At 37.5% G+C, this 17,970-nt stretch overlaps 1 protein-coding gene across 1 annotated transcript in view; it reads left to right on the plus strand.

The window, feature by feature from the left end:
* The window catches only part of FOCAD (focadhesin), a 94,218-nt gene that overhangs the window by 52,726 nt on the left and 23,522 nt on the right, over positions 1-17,970 (plus strand). The window contains exons 20-27 of the mRNA XM_083884532.1: positions 451-583; positions 3,210-3,398; positions 3,633-3,754; positions 11,571-11,663; positions 13,597-13,685; positions 15,812-15,853; positions 17,154-17,262; positions 17,771-17,887. Of these exons, the coding sequence (XP_083740658.1) occupies positions 451-583; positions 3,210-3,398; positions 3,633-3,754; positions 11,571-11,663; positions 13,597-13,685; positions 15,812-15,853; positions 17,154-17,262; positions 17,771-17,887 (894 nt within the window). The remainder of the gene's footprint in view (positions 1-450; positions 584-3,209; positions 3,399-3,632; positions 3,755-11,570; positions 11,664-13,596; positions 13,686-15,811; positions 15,854-17,153; positions 17,263-17,770; positions 17,888-17,970) is intronic.

A 17,970-nucleotide genomic window follows, 5' to 3' on the forward strand; every position in this document is an offset into this window, starting at 1 on the left:
GATGCAATAGTTAAAGTCAGTAAATATATTTTAATTGAAATATAAATATGTTGCAGTTTTTCAGATTCCAAAAACTAATATGTAAAAGTAGTGTCTAGCAAAATGTTTTATTTATATTAAAATAAAAACCATAAAACCATAAAACATGGTTAAACTGAAGAAGAATCAAGGTGAAAGTAAAGTTTTATTAGTTCAGCTGTAACATCAAGGTTAATGTTATTATTACAGATATGTATTTTCACACCCTGTGATTTTTACCAAGCAGTGTTGCCTTTCAGTCAGGTAGAAGAAAAGCTTTTATTCCTTAAGCTTCAAATTTATGAAATGGAGTGAAAATAATGAAATGGGGAACTTCTCTTATTTAGTTGGTATTTTTCACACTTGGAATCATGAATGATAATGAGGACTTGGGATTTATGTGCTGACATATAATTTTTTTTAATCTTCGAGGCACGACCAGAAGTTGACTCACTGGAAGAGATAGACATGAATGAAGATGAAGAGGACCAGGAGGCAAAGCTATTTGTTCCAGGTTCTTCATATATCAAGCTGTTATCTCTAACACCAGCTGCTGTTTTAGGAGGTATAATACATCCAATGCTTGGGGTCACTTTGCAGATATGGAATCACAGTGACTGTACAGACCTGTGGCTCTTCTAGAATGGAGTGTCATATTAATGTGCAGCTTTTCTTTTTTTCATTAACAAATGATAAGAAAAAATGTGAAGTAAAAAATAAACCCATCTTCTAGGAAGATGGTGTGACAGAGATCCTGATGGTGGGAAAAAATGTTTATAATTAAAATTCCATTATCAGTCCTATAGGGAAAGCCAGTTCCTTATTATTTACTTCAAATACTCATTGTTCCATCATAGTGTGACTTCAATAGGGAGGACTGAACAGGTGTTTCTTAAGACAACTTTATATTTTAGCCCAGGACAGATTGAAGTAAAATGAATTTAATATTTATAGTTTTGTAAACAGCGTATTAGTGGTATGAAAACAACGCTCTACGCAAAGTCTGCTTAATTGATTAAGATATCAGTGCTATGCTTAATGCATAATTGTAGTGATGCATATTGATACTGAAGTATGTTTCAACAGATGGTCACTGGTTGATACACTTGCTCTGAAACCTGTGCAGTTGAGTTACCTTCAGTATTTGAGATTTTTGCCATTCACTTGATTACTTTCAGAAATGCTCATTATTTTACAGTTACAAGATTTGAAATATTGTGCCAGGATGTAGACATTGTTATTTCATTCTTTGTAGAATACATGGCATCTTCATGTGTGATTGCAGGCAGTAAAAATTACTATGAGGTAGTACGTGGTATTTTGTAGTATTTTCCCCCAGTAGGGGTTTCTATTTATTAAACTCTGCATGCATTGGCACCTGGAGTGTGTGCAGCCTAACCTAGAGAGTCCTAACTACTAAATCCTGGAAGCTTAGTGCAGGAGAATGACATAACCTAGTTCAATGAAAGAGCATGATGTATCTTGACAGAAAACTCAATCTGTGTAATAAATGTTGAGGTAGCCAACTTGTGAGGAAGATGGGAAACCAAAATGGAATTTAAAGTGAGCAGACTGGATTCAGAGAGGCAGCAACCACTGACTGGTATCAAAATAGTTGAATCCTAACATTCACTGAGCAGTTTCTCCCTCAGAGGTGTCTTCTAACATTGTTAGTTAACAAAGAGTCCAGAAGACTTGAGCAAAAACTTTAGTGACTGGCTGGAGTGGTTGAGAGTGAATTGCTTCACCAGAAGAGTATGAAACTGAATTAATGATGCAATGTCCAATACAGGCCAAAGCCCACAGAGTCTCTGTTCCATGGGAGCTGAATATGTGTCGTCTCATTTGCTGGAATTCTAGTGGTACATGTTATTGAGATTAATAACATGTAATTAATTAAATGAAGCATTGAAAAGTAAAGCTTCATCAGTTTTCGTATTATTTCTATGTGTTAAACTCCCAGGATATCAGAAGGGATATGACAGCCTTATTTTTTTATTTTGATAGTTCTTCATACTGGGGATGAGACTCTTCTCAAACTTAGTAGTCAGAATTAAAAATAATTGATATAAAGAACTATAAACTTGATATCATTGTTGTTGCTGCTAGTAATAGTTTTAGTATCCTTACTGCAAAGGAGATAATGATAATAATGATAGTAACAACAACAATAAAAATATCGTTCATGTGATGGTAGTTATCTTTGTTTGTCCTCAGATTGATTTCAGTAATTGAAATACTACATTTCTAGTATTTCCTGCATATCTAGTTGTTTCACTAAATTTATCCAGATTTTGTAGTTTTGAGTTATGTTTGTGAGTATAGAGCCTTGGCTTGTCCCCTGCCTGAAGAATTGCTTCTGAATGGTCTATATTTATGTCTTTTGGCAGAATGCAGTAATGTGACAGCAGTAGTACGGGGTCTCTATCAATGTGAATGGTTTCCAGCAGAGAAATAGCTCCCTCTTTCAGCAGATTTTTTCCCTATCGTTGTAGCCATTCTAAACAAAAAACTCTTTATAAAAGTAGTGTAGAGCAGGTAGGTGGATAGTGTTTTCATGTCAACGAATACCTAGTTCTCCAGCAAAACTGAAGCAGTGAGGGCTGAAGACAAAGACTTGGAGCTTCTGTCTACATCACTGCAGAGAAAACTACTGACTGCATTCTGTGGGTTTTGTTTGAAGAATATCGGCATTACAGGTGGAGGAAAAAAATCCCAAGATGCAGGTGCCCTTCCTGACAGGCTACAAAAATGTGATTTAGATTCTGTTATGTGTCCTTCTGTCAACCGTGTGCTGTCCTTACTGTTGGTTTTGTAGCAATCAAAGAAGGCAATCAACAGCTCATGGAATAGCTAAGGCTGTATTTCTTTCCAACCTTAAATATACCTATGTCAGTTTTGAATAAAGTAGCTTTACACTGGAACTTCCTCAAATTTCTTGTTTTTAGCAAGTTCCCTTGATTTTCAGCAGTGCTGTTTTGAACTTCATAGGCAGACTCAAGGAAAAAAATCTCAAGATGTACGCGTCTCTCCTTCCCATGCTATAACATCAGATTTAGACTGCTGCTCCACTATGAAGTGGAAAAGAAGTATTGATGTCATTCTGGGCTTTCTAGGGTTAGTTTTGTCTCTCAGTCATTAGCCTCTCACATTCCCTTTCCTCTCACTTCATTGCATTGCACTTCATCAAGCATTTGAAGAGTTTGCAACATCACTTGTGAAGCAGGAGATGACCAACATGCCCCGTGCCGTGTATCATTCTGCCTTAAGAGGAGGAACCACACGCTCAGACCAGGGGAAGACAGTGGCAGGTGTTCCAAATTTCTTGCTGAAAATGTATGAGAGGAACAGGCAACCAGGCATGACACCAGGCCTTGCAGGTAAGCTGTCACTTTTTTTGAAGTAGACAAGTATGCAGATTTTGATCCAAAAATTTCTATGAATCTGAAGGTGAATCAAGATAAGAAACTTTGTTTTATGCCCCTTAAAGGTGCTTACATATTCTTTTAAATTATTGGCTTTATTAAGTTAACCTTACTTTGCTTTGGGTTCTCCCTTGACTCTGCGTAAGCATTGGCATTGATCTTTCTGTTTCCCTTCCTGCCCTCTTCCAGCCGGCATGTTGCTGTGTTTCGACCTCCCAGTCCACATGGGCAAGGATGGGAAGCCTATTAATAGATTTCTGGCCAGCAGGGGCCGCAGTTTCCAGCAAATGTTGGTTGCCCTCATTCATGAGGTAAGTTGTTGCTGGCTCTTCTTTGCTTTTCAGAACTATTGCACCTCCTTCCCTGCTTTACTATCTCTTTTATTTATGCATTGGGTGTTGGTATCACTAGTGGTGGCATGTATGAATGTATCATAATTAACTGAAGTTATTCTGCAGGGCAGATAGGATCATAGGATCATCAAGTCTGATCATCAGCCTACCACTGTGGTAACCCACCCTCGCTAACTTGAACTTAACATGTAAATACGTTTTTTTTTAGTGTTCACTGCTGAAATGCCTCTTCTAAAAAATCAGAAGAACAAAGAGGTGACCTTTGCCTTTTTCTTCCTTCAAGACAGCTATACATATATGCCTGATACCTGTCGCATGTAACCATGTGACAGGTATCAGGCATATATAGGTGAATAGCAGGCCTGTGATGGGGCTCTGTGGGGAAACAACATCTACACTTTGCTAAGACTTGGAATTTTTTTCTGTCTCTTAAACATTTCATCTCCCTGACCTATTAGGCTTGTGGCACCAAAACCATGCAGTTATCTTTGGTGTGGTTTTAGAAAAATGGCATGAAATCAGCTCTCACTTAATCATTAAGGAAAATAAAGCAATGAAGTCTGTCAGAGCATTTTGAATTATGGTACTTTTGAATATCAAAGTTCATATTTGCAAATTTTGGACAACTGTAAAACAAAATAATAAACAGTTCAACTGGATCCAGGGAAATAAGCGTTCCTTTCCCAACTTTATGCCAATGGGAACAGCTTTTAACACAAGTGAAGGTGAGTTAAGCTCTTTGAAAGTTCATAAAATAATTCTATTAATACAGTATTTTTTTATTTCTGTAGGAGCTACTTACATGCGTCTAAGGGGGTGATCTGGGTCCTGATTCTGTATTGTGACTGTCACCCAGATTTGAGGCATATCTTCTGTGATGCTACTAAAATCATTGATATCAGACACTCAGTTATGAAATCAGTGTAGAACAAGGTTTGCGTCGAAGGTTGTGTGTGCAGAGCTTGGAGAGTTTTTTTGTATACGAACTGAAAGTCTGACACTAGAACATAGGTGTGTGCCATGGATAATGTATGGAGACTACGTTCTGATCCTGTGGTGCACCTACATGGCTCCCTCTGGGCTTTGTTCTCAGGTTTGCTTCAGCATGTTCACACTGTGTTTATACTGGTTAACTCCCTCAATCTTTCTGGGGCAAGCAAACCAGTTCCCTCTTTAAGAAACCTGTCTGCAGCATAGTTTGCCTGAAGTTTCCAGTCAAATGATGTAAATGTGTGCCATGGTGAAGCTGGCTGTTTGGCTAGTACAGTCTTCTGACTCTATACCATCTCTCAAATGCTTCCCTGTGCGAGCATACACATACAGCTTCTGCTTTCCATGCAACATCTTAATAATTTTGGTCCTTCAGGACTGAAAAAGCATGAAAAAAATTATCATGTCTTATGGCCACAGACATACCACATGGATCCCAGTGGAAGTTAGACCAGATATACAAGCACAAAAGCCAGTCTGCACCAGTTGGACTGGAGTATAGAAATTCATCCCTGGCTCTGTATCATGAAGTCAGTGTCAGTGGGATCATGAAGTACTTTGGATGTCAAGTTCTTCTCTCAAACTAGTAAAATTTTAAAAACCCACCACTGAACATTGATCTCAAGATATGTAACTATGTTGGCAAATGTAATAGATGTTTTCTATCTTGACGTCTTTGCTACTAAACAATGAAAGCAGAAACTGGAGGTAATACCCTTCATTTTCACAGAAGTGTAAGTTAATGAATGTTTTCTAACTATTTGGAAGCTCCAGTGGAGAGCACCAGGGAAAGTCCACAGGAATATTTCAAATGTCAGAGGAGCAGATTCGGATTAATGAGTAAGGAATGAAGCATGAGCTTCCATAGTATACAGGAAAAAAAAGTTCTGCAATGTGTGTAATTGCTTCATTCAGAGAGACTTGAGTTCTGTGACAGAGGTATTGAAGACAAACATCTCTAATTACATTATCATAGAAAGCATGTATGAAAATTTTATATCAGCCAGATTATAGTGGGATGAAGATCAGTTCTGAAATTTGTTTTAAACACTTGCCTGTTGCCCTAAAGCATCAAATAAAATCTCAGTTAAAAAAAAAAAAAAAAAAAAAAAAAAAAAAAAAAAAAAAAAAAAAAAAAGGAAAAAAAGTTGTGTGTACTAGCAGGGATCATAAAATCCAGCAGCATATCCAAAATTGACTTTTTTGTGTGAACAAGCTACCTTCATAGAAACACAACCTTAAAATGGTTTGCTGTGCTGGGCAAAACACGGCAGTTTTATTGTGGTGAATGTGTAAACTGGATCAAGTTAGTGAATACCTAGAATGACTAGAAATAGAAATATTTTACCAAGTCTATCAGTACTTTACCATTGATTGATTCAAGGTGTAGTAAAACTAAAAATAAGTCCAAATATGTTTATATTTTAAACCTAACCACAAAATATCTTCAGACAATGTTAACTGCACCCTTTTAGTGAAAATCTACAGTAACTATAAAATTTTGATTAAAAAATCAGTATTTCTGTTTTCAGTTTACACTGCTTTAAGAGTCAGAGTTTTTTCTTGTATTTTTCTCTATGTAATAAAGACAGGGTGGTCAGAAAAAAGTTGTTTGGGCCCTTGGCTAGATGAGAAGCAAGTCTCTGGGCTCATCAAACTAAATTTCATGCTTTAATGTTTGTTTGGTCCTCAATGTTCTTCTGGGGAACAGAGTTGAACAGTTAAGACGGGGAGCCTGAACTATAAAACTGCCAAATGGGTCAAAGAAAATTGGGTTAGTAAGACCTAGGCCTGTCTTATTATTGTAATCTTATGGGAATTAATGTGTTTTTGCAAAGTCATCACTTTACAGTTCAACACATCACACTAAGCATATGTAGGGGTTTAAATTACCAGAATGACACCTTTTTGCTACTGTTTTGACTCTTTATTATTTTGGGAGAGGGAAGAAGTTGTAGGGATTAATCCTTTACTGACATTTCAAGTAAGGAGTGTTCTGTTAGTTAGAAGTCTTAGAGTTTACTTCAAATCATTGATGTCTGCGTAAAGCTCTGAATAAAGCCTGAGGCCGATGTAAACATCAAGAAAATATAATTAATTGGAGATAGCAGGCTGTTACCCCTGCCCTTAGAGGGGCAACACGTTGCAACGTGGATGTGGGCCCTCACAGAGGACAGCAGGCAGCAGCAGGATCAAACATGGAAGGCTCTTTAATTATCTGACTCCAATAGCTTATATACATTTTGTACAGAGGGCCGAGATTGGCCCAAGGAGATTACAACTTCCTGACTCCATTGGTCAATATGACCATCAGTCAAGTTCTCTCTCAGAGAACAAGAATGCAAAACATACAGATAAATTCTAAGAACACAATATTGTTTATGTGAAGCAGCATGAGAAAGCTGCTGCAAAGACTCAAACACTCGAAAGCAAGAAATGGCAGGGGCGACAGCAGGCATCTATTTATTTTACCTCAAAAAATCTCCAGCAGTTGGCATTCTCTTAGTTAGGACTAAGCAGTCACCATCATACTGGGATAATCACATTTTTACGTCTTCAGTGGTTTGATCTATGCTCACAGCTATAAAATATGAACCTACCAGTAATGTCTGTCTGTATCTCTGCATGCATAGTTGCCGTTATTGTGCTTAGATTTTGGCAGCTGGGGCAAAGTGAGGGGCTTGAAAATACCTGTTTCATTTTCATGAGATTCTTCATGTGTACAACTGTGATGCTTGGTATGCTGCTACCAGGAAAAAAAAAAAGTTACATGACGTTTGTATGCAGAGGAAAGATTTTCTTCTTATATGTTGAAAAGTATTTAAAATATACATGTAACAAATACCTGGGTTTAACTGCCATTCAGACTGAACAGTTACAGCATCAAAAAGATAATTTATTATCCAACCTTAATGGGCCATACTTATTCTATCATCTAGGTGCTATTCTAGCTGAGGGATTGAATGCATCTGTGATACCTGTCTGCAGGATCAGATAAAGATGCAGAAGGGGTTTTTTGATGTTACTTGAACAGGTATTTCGCAGGAAGAAGAAAATAGGTTTAGTCAAGTGTGGTATGTTTCAAAAGCTGGCTGTATTGCTCTTCAGTGGTCACTGGTGAGTTGAAAGGGAAGGTCATCATTCCCCTAGAAATGAGGAGATGCTCTTTGATTATTAAACAGAGCTTGTCAGCCTCTCTCTGAGGTGACATGTAAGTTACTGTAGTCACAGTGGTCAGAAGTATAGATCCTGGGTTTTCTTTTTTCCTATGGCTGCCTGGAGCACACTGTACAAAAAGTCTCCAAATATTACCTGTGACTGTTTCAGGTTTTGCAAGTAATTCTTCATAGAAATTCATAGGAATAATTTCTTATCAGATTCACCTTATCTGTTGTGAAAAAGATTGAGGATGAATAGTCGCATATGTTCACATCATGTACCATGTATCTTGATGGTTCTGTTCATGTGTGTTTTGGGTTAGAGTTACTAGGCTTTCAGCTAGCTATCCATTTTTCGTTCTTTAGTGGAGGTGAAGAGGACAGTTCATCTTGTGCAAAAAGCACAGAGGCAGACCAGTGTGGTAGATGAACTGGTGCAATTTATAGTTTGGGTGTTTTTTTTAATGGAGAATGGTCTTGTCTTTGCATGTTTCTCAGTATCCAAGTGCTTTCAATGTGTTGGAAATAGCACAAGTTACTTTTTCTGATTTATGAGTCATATTTGCAGGCACAATTGCAAAGTTGAGTTGCAGAGGTGAGTTATGCAGTATTAAATACTTCCCTACAAGTGATAATCATGTTAAGCACTCTCTATACTCATGGAAGAACCATTCCCTGCGTATTTTTAAAGTGTGTTCGATTAGATGTGCTCTAATGACATGCAACTTTGAAAAGCAAAGTGAAAAGCTCCTTCTGCACTTTTGTTTCCTGTTTGGTATTGATGTAATCAAGATACTCAAGAGTTTGTTCAAACCTAGTATGTGAAGTACCTTAAGATGATAATTGAATTTTCTGGAGCAGAATTCATTGTAGTGTGTTCTTCTGTGCCTGGATGGATATAGTTCAAAATACGAACCAGTTAGTGCTGGTTTCTGTTATTGAATTTACTAGTGTATTTTGTTCAGTGATAAAACAGTTTTCAGAAATAAGTTTTTGACAGATTCTTGTTTTTCTTTTCCTCAGTCTACTGTGCCTTAGAGAAAGACAATTTTTTTTTCCTCACAAAGAAATGTTAGGGGGTGGATTTGGAAGTATATGACTGCAAGGATATTAAAAAGACCCTCTAAGCAAAATTTAAAAACAGAAGAGAGACTGTTTCACTATTTTCTGGATACAGATACATAACACTAGCCTTATTTATTAAATTACTGAGCTGACATTTTAATTGTCTCATATGCGAGCAGGGCATTTAAAATACCTGCCTAAACATTTCACTGACATAAAAGTGTTATTCCAAACACAAAGAGGAGTAGTATCTCCTGTAGTTTGCCACCATTACCTGTCTTGCATTTTGACCAACATGATCTATGATTTTGTGTCTTTTCAGGCAGAATGTCCTTCTTAAGCATCAATTGCCAGGATCAGGTTGCTAGCTCCAAGCTCATGCCATTTCTTACTGCCTCAGATATCAGGTTGTAGCTCTTACTTAAAAAGTGCTTGGCTGCTTGATCCGGCCAAGTGATGTTGCTAAGAAAAATCCTGCATCATTGTGGCACTGTTCCACAAGCACCCATCCCTGGTTCTCAGTTCCATTGAGTCTCATTCTCTGCACCTCCCCCCTCACCTTTGCCTGTGTTGCTAGTATTAATTACTCCACACTTAGTGTAGTTGTGGTTACCCTTGATATCCAGTGATAGATGACAAGTAAAGGCTGCTGGTTTCCTGTACTGAAATAGCAGGTTGCAGTACTGCTTATATGAAAATCTTCAGCACTACGTCCAGTCATTTTCAGTTGTAGATGAATTTTGAGTCTTTTTTGTTAAGTGAAAATGTTCAGTTCTCTCTTTCCTTCCTCATACTCCACATACATGCAAAATGTTTACTGCTATGAAGAAAGTTAATTGATGAAAAGCACCTCAACAAGTTCTGTTGTCATCAAACACATACACCGATTTTAGGTGTTCCTGATAGACCATATTGTCTAGATGCTTGAAATGTCACAAGAAGCTTTGTAATTAATTCCTGCATGAATACCTGCAGTATTTCACAGGTCTGATTTTGTTGTCTTTCACAAGTGTGGATTATATGGCAAACTTCACAAATCACTTCAAGACCAGTTAAACCTGAATCACAGAATTATTTAGATTGGAGAAGACCTCATTAGGGCCAATCTTTGACCAGTCACCACCTTCTCAACTAGACCATGGCACCTAGTGCCACATCCAGACATTTCTTGAACACCTTCAGGGATGGTGAATACACCACCTCCCTGGACAGCTCTATACACTAAGAAATTCCTCTTGATGTCCAGCCTGAACCTCCCCTGGCGCGGTTTGAACTGTATACTCTTGTCCTGTCCCTAATTGTCTGGGAGAAAAAGCCAATCCCGGCCCCTCCTTTCAGTTGGTTGTAGAGAGCAAGAAGGTCCCAGTGATCCTCCTTTTCTCCAGGCTACACAGCCCCATCTCCCTCAGCCAGTCCTCATAGAACTTGTGCTTCAGATGCTTCACCAGCTCTGTTGTCCTTCTCTGGACATGCTCCAGCCCCTCAGTGTCCTTCCTGAAGCAGGGGGCCCAGAAATTAAGACAGAATTCAAGGTGTGGTCTCCCCAGTGCCAAGGACACAGAGACAATCACTGCCCTGGTCCTGCTGCCACACTATTGCTGATCCAGGCCAGGATGCCATTGGCCTTGGCCACCTAGGCACACACTGGCTCATGTTTAGCTGTCTGTTGACCAGAAATCTAAATAGTCTAATGCACAAGTTTAAAATAGTTTCAGAGTAGAGGCAGAGGGAAGACTGAACTTGCTGCAGATTCCTCAGGAACCCAAGGAAAGCAATTCTAATTGGAATCTTGACTGCTCATAAACTTTTGGAGCAATTGATGAGCAGAGATGAGAAGGAGATGTGAATATAATTTTAAAAGGAAGGACTGGTGTTCATGATTCATTATTAAGATGAGATTTCCTTTTTTTAGTACAGGTCATATTTGTATTGTCTGTGAGATGCAGTATGTTATCTTTTTGGATCGACTTAGAATGTTTTTATTTATATAGGTGTATTAATAGTTATTCACAAGTCTTTCGGGGTCACTGAAAGCAGTAGGCATGGAACTTTAGGATGGTCCTTTGTTTTTTGTTATAAAATCCAAGTTTAAAAAAAACCAACCTGCTTTATGTAGCTTTTAGGGGCATAAAATAGAGGTGAATAAGCAAGAAGACTCACAAAAATAATAATACAAGGGGAGGCCAGTTATTTATCTTGGTTAACAATTCTGTTTTTAGAGACATCTAAGATCTTCACAAACTATGAAGAAACATTTGCCAGTGCTGCTAAGTGTTGTGCTTATTGCCTCATATGGTTCCACTGTCTCTTTGGGATCAATTATTTGTTGCACAACCTGAAGCAACCACTTTTGACTGGCCTAGGTAATGGAGTTGAAAGTAACTTGGTGTGGGTAGAATCAGAAAGGACAATGAAGTACATGATCATTTTAGTCTCCTACAGCCATGTGTAATGGCCTGTGGAAATGAGTGAATGTCAACAAATAATAGACTGGACAACATAAATTCTGCATATGTTAGACTGAATGTAACTGCTTCTAACCTTTCTGGTGTGTTGCACAGGTTAATATTCAGCCTTCTGAATGGCACCACTCCATACTGCTGCCACAGACCTGGTTAGGATTTATGAGTCGAACCTACAGTGCAGTCCTACAGGTAATTTCAAGGTATATAATATCGTGGACATTAATGCTTATTCAGGTGGTATGGGTTTTAATTTTACCAGCAAGAACACTCATACAAATTACAAAAAACTAAAGCTTGAGGTGCTTAATTATAACACTTATAAAAAAGAAATAAAATTGAGTCTTCAGCTACTGACAGCACAATCTGGGATGCTTTATAGAAGTGCAGTTTCTATTTACAATTCAGGTTTATGCAGGTTTGTTCATATGTCAACTTGCAAAATGTATCATTTTTTAGAACTTTTAGAAGATGAAATTTTAGCTAGAGCTCTAACCTATTTCTTGGGTAAGAAGTTTGTAATAGTAGCACCACAAAGGAGACAGAAGCTATCGAGGGATGATTCTTGAAAAAGAACTTCCCCTTAATCAGCATGTAATCCTGCTGCACTCTATGAGGCTCCTCTTTCAATTTTTTTAACCCTATTTAATGATTAGGAAATAGCTTAAATTCTCTCTTTCATTAGGTTAGCTGACCTGATATCTAGACCAATGTAGTATAATTTGATTTTCAACAGGAAAATTATCTAAAAAAGGTTTAGCAAATTGCTTCCTTCCAGAATGCTGTCTTTGTGTTTATTAGAAGGGCTTATTTGTTTGTATTTCCAGGCCACATCAGCTGTTTTCAGATTGCAAGCAACTCAGATTGCTGAACAAATTCTAGAATCTTTGACTGCTCCTTGTTTTGCTCTGCAGCAAAACATACACTTCTCTCACATTTTCAAAACAATTTTTGTGTTGACCATTAACAAAATGTGAGATCCTAAACCAAGCCAGTCCCATTACAAACAAAGCAGCAGCTATTCAAATTGCAGGATTAGGTCTTGGGGGACACTGTTGCTTGCATTTAATTACTTTCCTATTTTGCTTCCCTTCCAAGGCAAGATTTCACAAGAGGCTTAGCATGTACTATATTTTTTTTCTAAAGAATTTGTAGGATTTCTTGCCATTTTACAGGACAGTAGAGCCTACTGTCCTGTTTGTTTGCTTCTTACTTAATCTTTACACTTTTGTAGTACGTTTCATCAGAGGTGGCCAAAAGAGACTACAGTATAAGATGAGTAGTCTGGATAGTACATAATTCAGTGTTTCTAACTGCTATACTGCCTTATTTTTAGTCAGTGTATTGTATGTACTCCTTTAATATCTGTGAAGGGTCGCATTTTGAGCAAGACTTGGATTTTCAAGACTCACTGTATTGTATTTTCAGGTTGGTACACCAAAACTACAAGCATTCAATTCAATTTAAGAAAAAAACAGCATATGTGCCTGTGTTTTTTCATTTAAGGCTTAATAATCTGCTAAGGAGCAGTAATTGACAACCTAAACAACCTAAGTTATAGTTCTCTCGATGGGAGACAGAATGTTAAAACAAAGCTCTTTTAGGTATTTTTAGATAATATATGTACGTTAGAACATGTTAGAGGGCAGAATCCATATCACTTCTGTAAATGTACCAAAAGAATGGTGTAGGAAATCAAAGGGAGATCAGAGTTATGTAAAGTAAAAGAATGAGGAATTCTGTCTTAGGTAGAGCATCAAGAAAATGATGTTTTGCTGTTAGAATCCATTTTAGCTAGCAGGCTTCTAAAGCTCACTCCCTGCTTGTTGTAGACCTTCCCAAGGGAACTTGGCTCTGCGTGTACTAGATAGATGCTTCAGTATTTGTCATCATTTATGCCATCTGCAGTTTGTTTTTCTTAATGAGAACAAAAAATTATAGATTCTTCTCCTTAATATATTGTATATTACGGTGGGATCCCATATGCAAAGCAGTCAAGGTCAGTTATGAACCAGCCCTTAGATTAGGCTGCATGTGTTACCTGAGTATTCTCTGAAGAAATCTCAGGATGTAAATAATTCTTATGATTTAAGATCTATTTCTGACTTTTTTTGCAATTCTGCAGGGGAGGCAGGCAGAGCTAGAGATGCAGTTAAAACATGGAAAAGAGGATCCTGAAGAGGTGCAGTACAAAAAATTTACAGCCTGGCTATGGTAAGGAAGTGCCTGTCTGCTCCTGATCACTTGTAATGGCAAGTAAGGGGGCAGAGGAAGACATGGTTTTAAAGCCTTTAATTTTGCAAGTTTAAAGACTGTATGAGCACTAAAGGAAAAAAAAAAAACAAAACAAAACAAAAAAAACACCAAAATAAAACAACAAGCCACCACCAGATACAGTGACCATGGTGGGAGAGGGGAGTGGAAAGAAAGACTATTGGGTAACTGTAAGGATTTCCATATGCACAGGTTCACAGGTAACTTCTGTTCTACAGAGCCTGGAAACTTTGTAGGGTGAGCAGCTGGAAAGAGTGAAGGAATTTAGGGGTTTTATAGGATGTTTAAGGAGAAGGGTTATGCAAAGATAACGGTTTCCTTCTTGAGAGTTTAATGAGCTGTTTCACGGAAAACACCTTGATGAAAGAAATGCAAGTCACAATCTGTCTGTCATGGTGGACTGATGGTAAGTTGGCATTGAGTGTGAGGCTGTTGTTTAAAAGCAAGCACATGATGCACACCCTGATCCATATCCTCCACTAATTCTGTTTCAGTCAGGTGAGAAGTGTCACTCAGTCTGTCAGGATTTAGCTATGTATGTGCATGGCCAGGAGAAGAAGATGGGAAGTGGGAGGCTTCGCAAGGGAAAAAACTGCCTATCTGTGGACAGTATAAATATCTGGTTTTGTGCTTGTTCATAAGTGTATTGGAAGCAAAGTATGTACAAAGCCAGAATGCTTTTTGTCTGTTTCAATCAAAAAGGTGTGTTACTAAGTCCCACTCAATTCAGAATTCAGAATTTGTGTCTGTTTTATTCCAGCTAATTCTGGTATAGAGGGTTGCATTGTAAGATCCAGAATGCTACAGTGTTGTAGAAAAGATCTTTTATTAATAACTGATCCCTGTCTTGATAGGATATAAAATGGCCTGTAGCAATGCTGCTTTTGTAGATTTCTCCTGAAAGAATTTCTGCTCTGTATTTCCTAAATGATGATAGTATAAGCTATGTAAAAAAAAAAAAATAACAGAATGTCCTTTATCAGGAAAGAAGTCAAAGCAGTAAATGAACTGGAGCCCAGTAGTAGCTTTAGTTTCTTTTCCAGTTTGCAATTATTTGCTTGGTTACTCAGCAGGGAACCAGGCCTAGTTCCTTGGGCCCTAACTTCAGTAGCTGTTAAGCATTTTTGTTGCTCACTGGGGTTAACCTAATTGTGGGCAATATGGTATGAATATTCCTGTTAATCTTTGATTGTGTAAGTTTTGCAAATTTTTTTTGCATTTTGCATTGGTATTTACCATAAATGCTTCTAGTGTGGTGGCTTTGAAACTGTGAGCAAAAGCAGTTTGATTATAAAGGAAAATCTGGGTAAGTTTCTTTGAAAGCTTGAGTGTAACTCAGTCTTATAACATGCAGCCCTGTTTTAGGAGACATGCATTTTCAGTCAGTAGTTCTCTTTTTCTGTAGAATGACATTCATGGTCATGATAGAATTGCATGTTTTAAAATAGAGGCTCTCTCTCCTCATCCACACCTTTCAGTGTAGGAGATTGACTACATCTCTGCTTTGGTCTTGATATGAATGTAAAGCTAAACAACAGAAAACAAGTAGCCTATTATAAATCAACTACAATAATGTGTAAGAAATTATAACCATGCCTTAATTTAAAGCTTTAATTTAAATTGATTCAAGTTTATTTGCCATGTCATAGGATAACTGCCTGTAGTGGTTTCCAGAAATACAGTAAGTGTTGACTAAATTGTAGTGCTTGTCCATTATAAAACATTCAGATTTCATTATGCTAGAACATTGTACAGTGATCTGGAAACTTATGTGTTTGATGTGCTCAAAAAGCATATTTATGGCTATTGCACAAACCAGCGTTTTACAAAAGTAGTGTTAAGAGTCCTTTATTAAACACTGGGAGTGTACATGAGCATGAAGAAGCTTAGGGTGGTGCACAGATTTCTTACAGATTAAATACTTATAATTATTTTGCACTAAGTCTTCTGATAGGCTGATACAGTTGTTAATCTAGAATAGACACATGTAAGACAGAAGAGGAATTTAGGTGACTTCATGCTGTAGTGTAATGAACATGGTATAAATACTTCCTGTTCTCTTGCAGGGTCAGAGATATGTTGACCGATGTCATCAAAGGTGCTTCCAAGTAAGAACTGTTAAATTATTACAAATGATGGTTTTTTTCCATATTTTCAATAAAGAGTGGGACACTGCTCCTTTTCCTTCTAGATCTTGTTAAGATCATTTTTACCTTCATTAAATTTAAAGCATTCAGGTTTCATGAATGTGTAGATTCAGAAGTTTCTCTCTGAGGTACGTAATGAAATGTAGCCTTTTAGAAGCTGATGATCAAGTCAGCAAAAGTCCCATGCATAGATTAGGAAAATACTTAAGGCAAAAGACTGAAAGACTTCAAAGAACTTAACTAAGTACCTTGTTGTAATTATTTGCAAGTACCCCTTATCTGAGAGGAGATAGTTTCACTGTCCCAAATGATGACGTTCCACTAAGACTCATGTTTCTTGTTTTAAAAAGAAAAATAGAAATCCAGAAAATACTTTTACTGTGATATGACATCTTTGGATCTGGAATAAATGCTAGATTGGAAATGTGGGTATATTTGTACAGCAGCAAAGGAAGTTTTTGGAAATGGAAGACTGATGCAAAGACTGTACTGGCCTGTAAGTGGTCTAATACAGTTATATCATTCAGCTGCTTTTGTAAAACAACACATGAGAGTTCCATCAGGATTATATGGCAGTATGTTTTTCTGGGAATGACTAGAATATCAATGTACTTCCTTATACAGAACTGAACACAGTTATGTTTTCCCTTTTTTTTGTCAGTGGCAGATTTTCATTCTTGATTTCCTTAAATTTTTGCACCATCATAGAAGTTAAAACTCTTTGAATCCTATCATTCTTCATGGTGTTGGTGTTTTTGTAGTGTAGGGAAATAATTCAAAACATTTTTAAGCTGATATTTTAATAATGGCTGTTCTGTTCAGTCTTCTCATACTGTTGCAATGAAGTGGCATCTGCCTCTCTAACATTCTCCATTTGAAGATTTTGTTTTGTCCTCTATGGAAATGTTACTAGCTAAGAGCAGCTGCTGCATTTCTGTGAGTGCTACTTGCTCTGCAGGGTAGCAGTCCTTATTATAGTGGAAGAAAGCTTCTGTTTTTATACAACTTTGTGTGTGCTAGCCTTTATATAAAAGACAGACAAGAAAAAAAAAAAGACTGAAACACTTCCTCATTTTTTCTCTAATTCCTGAAGATGAAATATAATAGATTTCTGCTGAGCTAGAAGAGACTTGATGAAATTGCTAGGGGCAAAAGTCTTCCCTCTTGGATCAACTCTAGCATAACTTTTCTGCTTTAAGATATATGTTTTGTTGCCAGCATCTCTATGAAGTTTCTTAACTATTGGCCTTTTTCTGTTCAGGGACAGCCCAGTGGTGAAAGGAAACTCTATTTTTGCTTTAACTGGCCTTGCCGTTGCCGTAGCCAAATATGAAAGCAGCCTTTCTTCAGACACTGAAGGGGTGCCTGAGGTGAGTGAATCTGGGAGAGGGTCCCTTCTCTTAGTGGAATTCAGAGAAGCAATATGACCAAGTGTTTGAGGAGCTGTAAGTGGATGTGAAGTACTTTACATTTTCAAGTTCAAATTTCACCATACTCAGTGAATGCCATCTGTCAGATGCTGTGATCTATATAGAAGCAGGTAGTGTGTGTATCATTTGTCACAAGAAGCGTAATGTCTAACTCGTCTATTTGACCATTTTGACAGATAAGAGAAGTCACTCTATGGGCACTGGAAGCCAGGCAAACTCTTTTTTCATAATTTCATCATTTTTGGCTCCACTGAATAGTATTCAATCAAAAGTAGTATCTGGAGAGACAGCATTGACAAGTAAATCATGCTACTTACACTACATAGGAATGACAGAATAGTCTCATTCACGATGGAATACAGCTGGAACATCAGCAGCCGAGTTTCTGTTTAGGTAGAACTTGCTTTAAGAAAAAATAATGATGACTATTTGGGTTTGATTTTTATAGACTGAACCTGATTTTATTCCTATGAAACACTGGATTTCCATGGTCACAGAGACTCTCTTGAGTATTGTGAATAGCCGCTACCAACCTAAAAGTCAGGTGTTCCCATGGTTCTATCAGGTATGTGCTGTAGTACTAAAGGCAAGGTAGTATATGTGTGTTTCATACCTGGAGTTCTAATCATTAAGTTTCCTGGTTCTGTT

This window comes from Zosterops lateralis, assembly GCF_965231275.1.
Source record: "Zosterops lateralis genome assembly, chromosome: Z".
In the NCBI taxonomy this organism is placed as follows: domain Eukaryota; kingdom Metazoa; phylum Chordata; class Aves; order Passeriformes; family Zosteropidae; genus Zosterops; species Zosterops lateralis.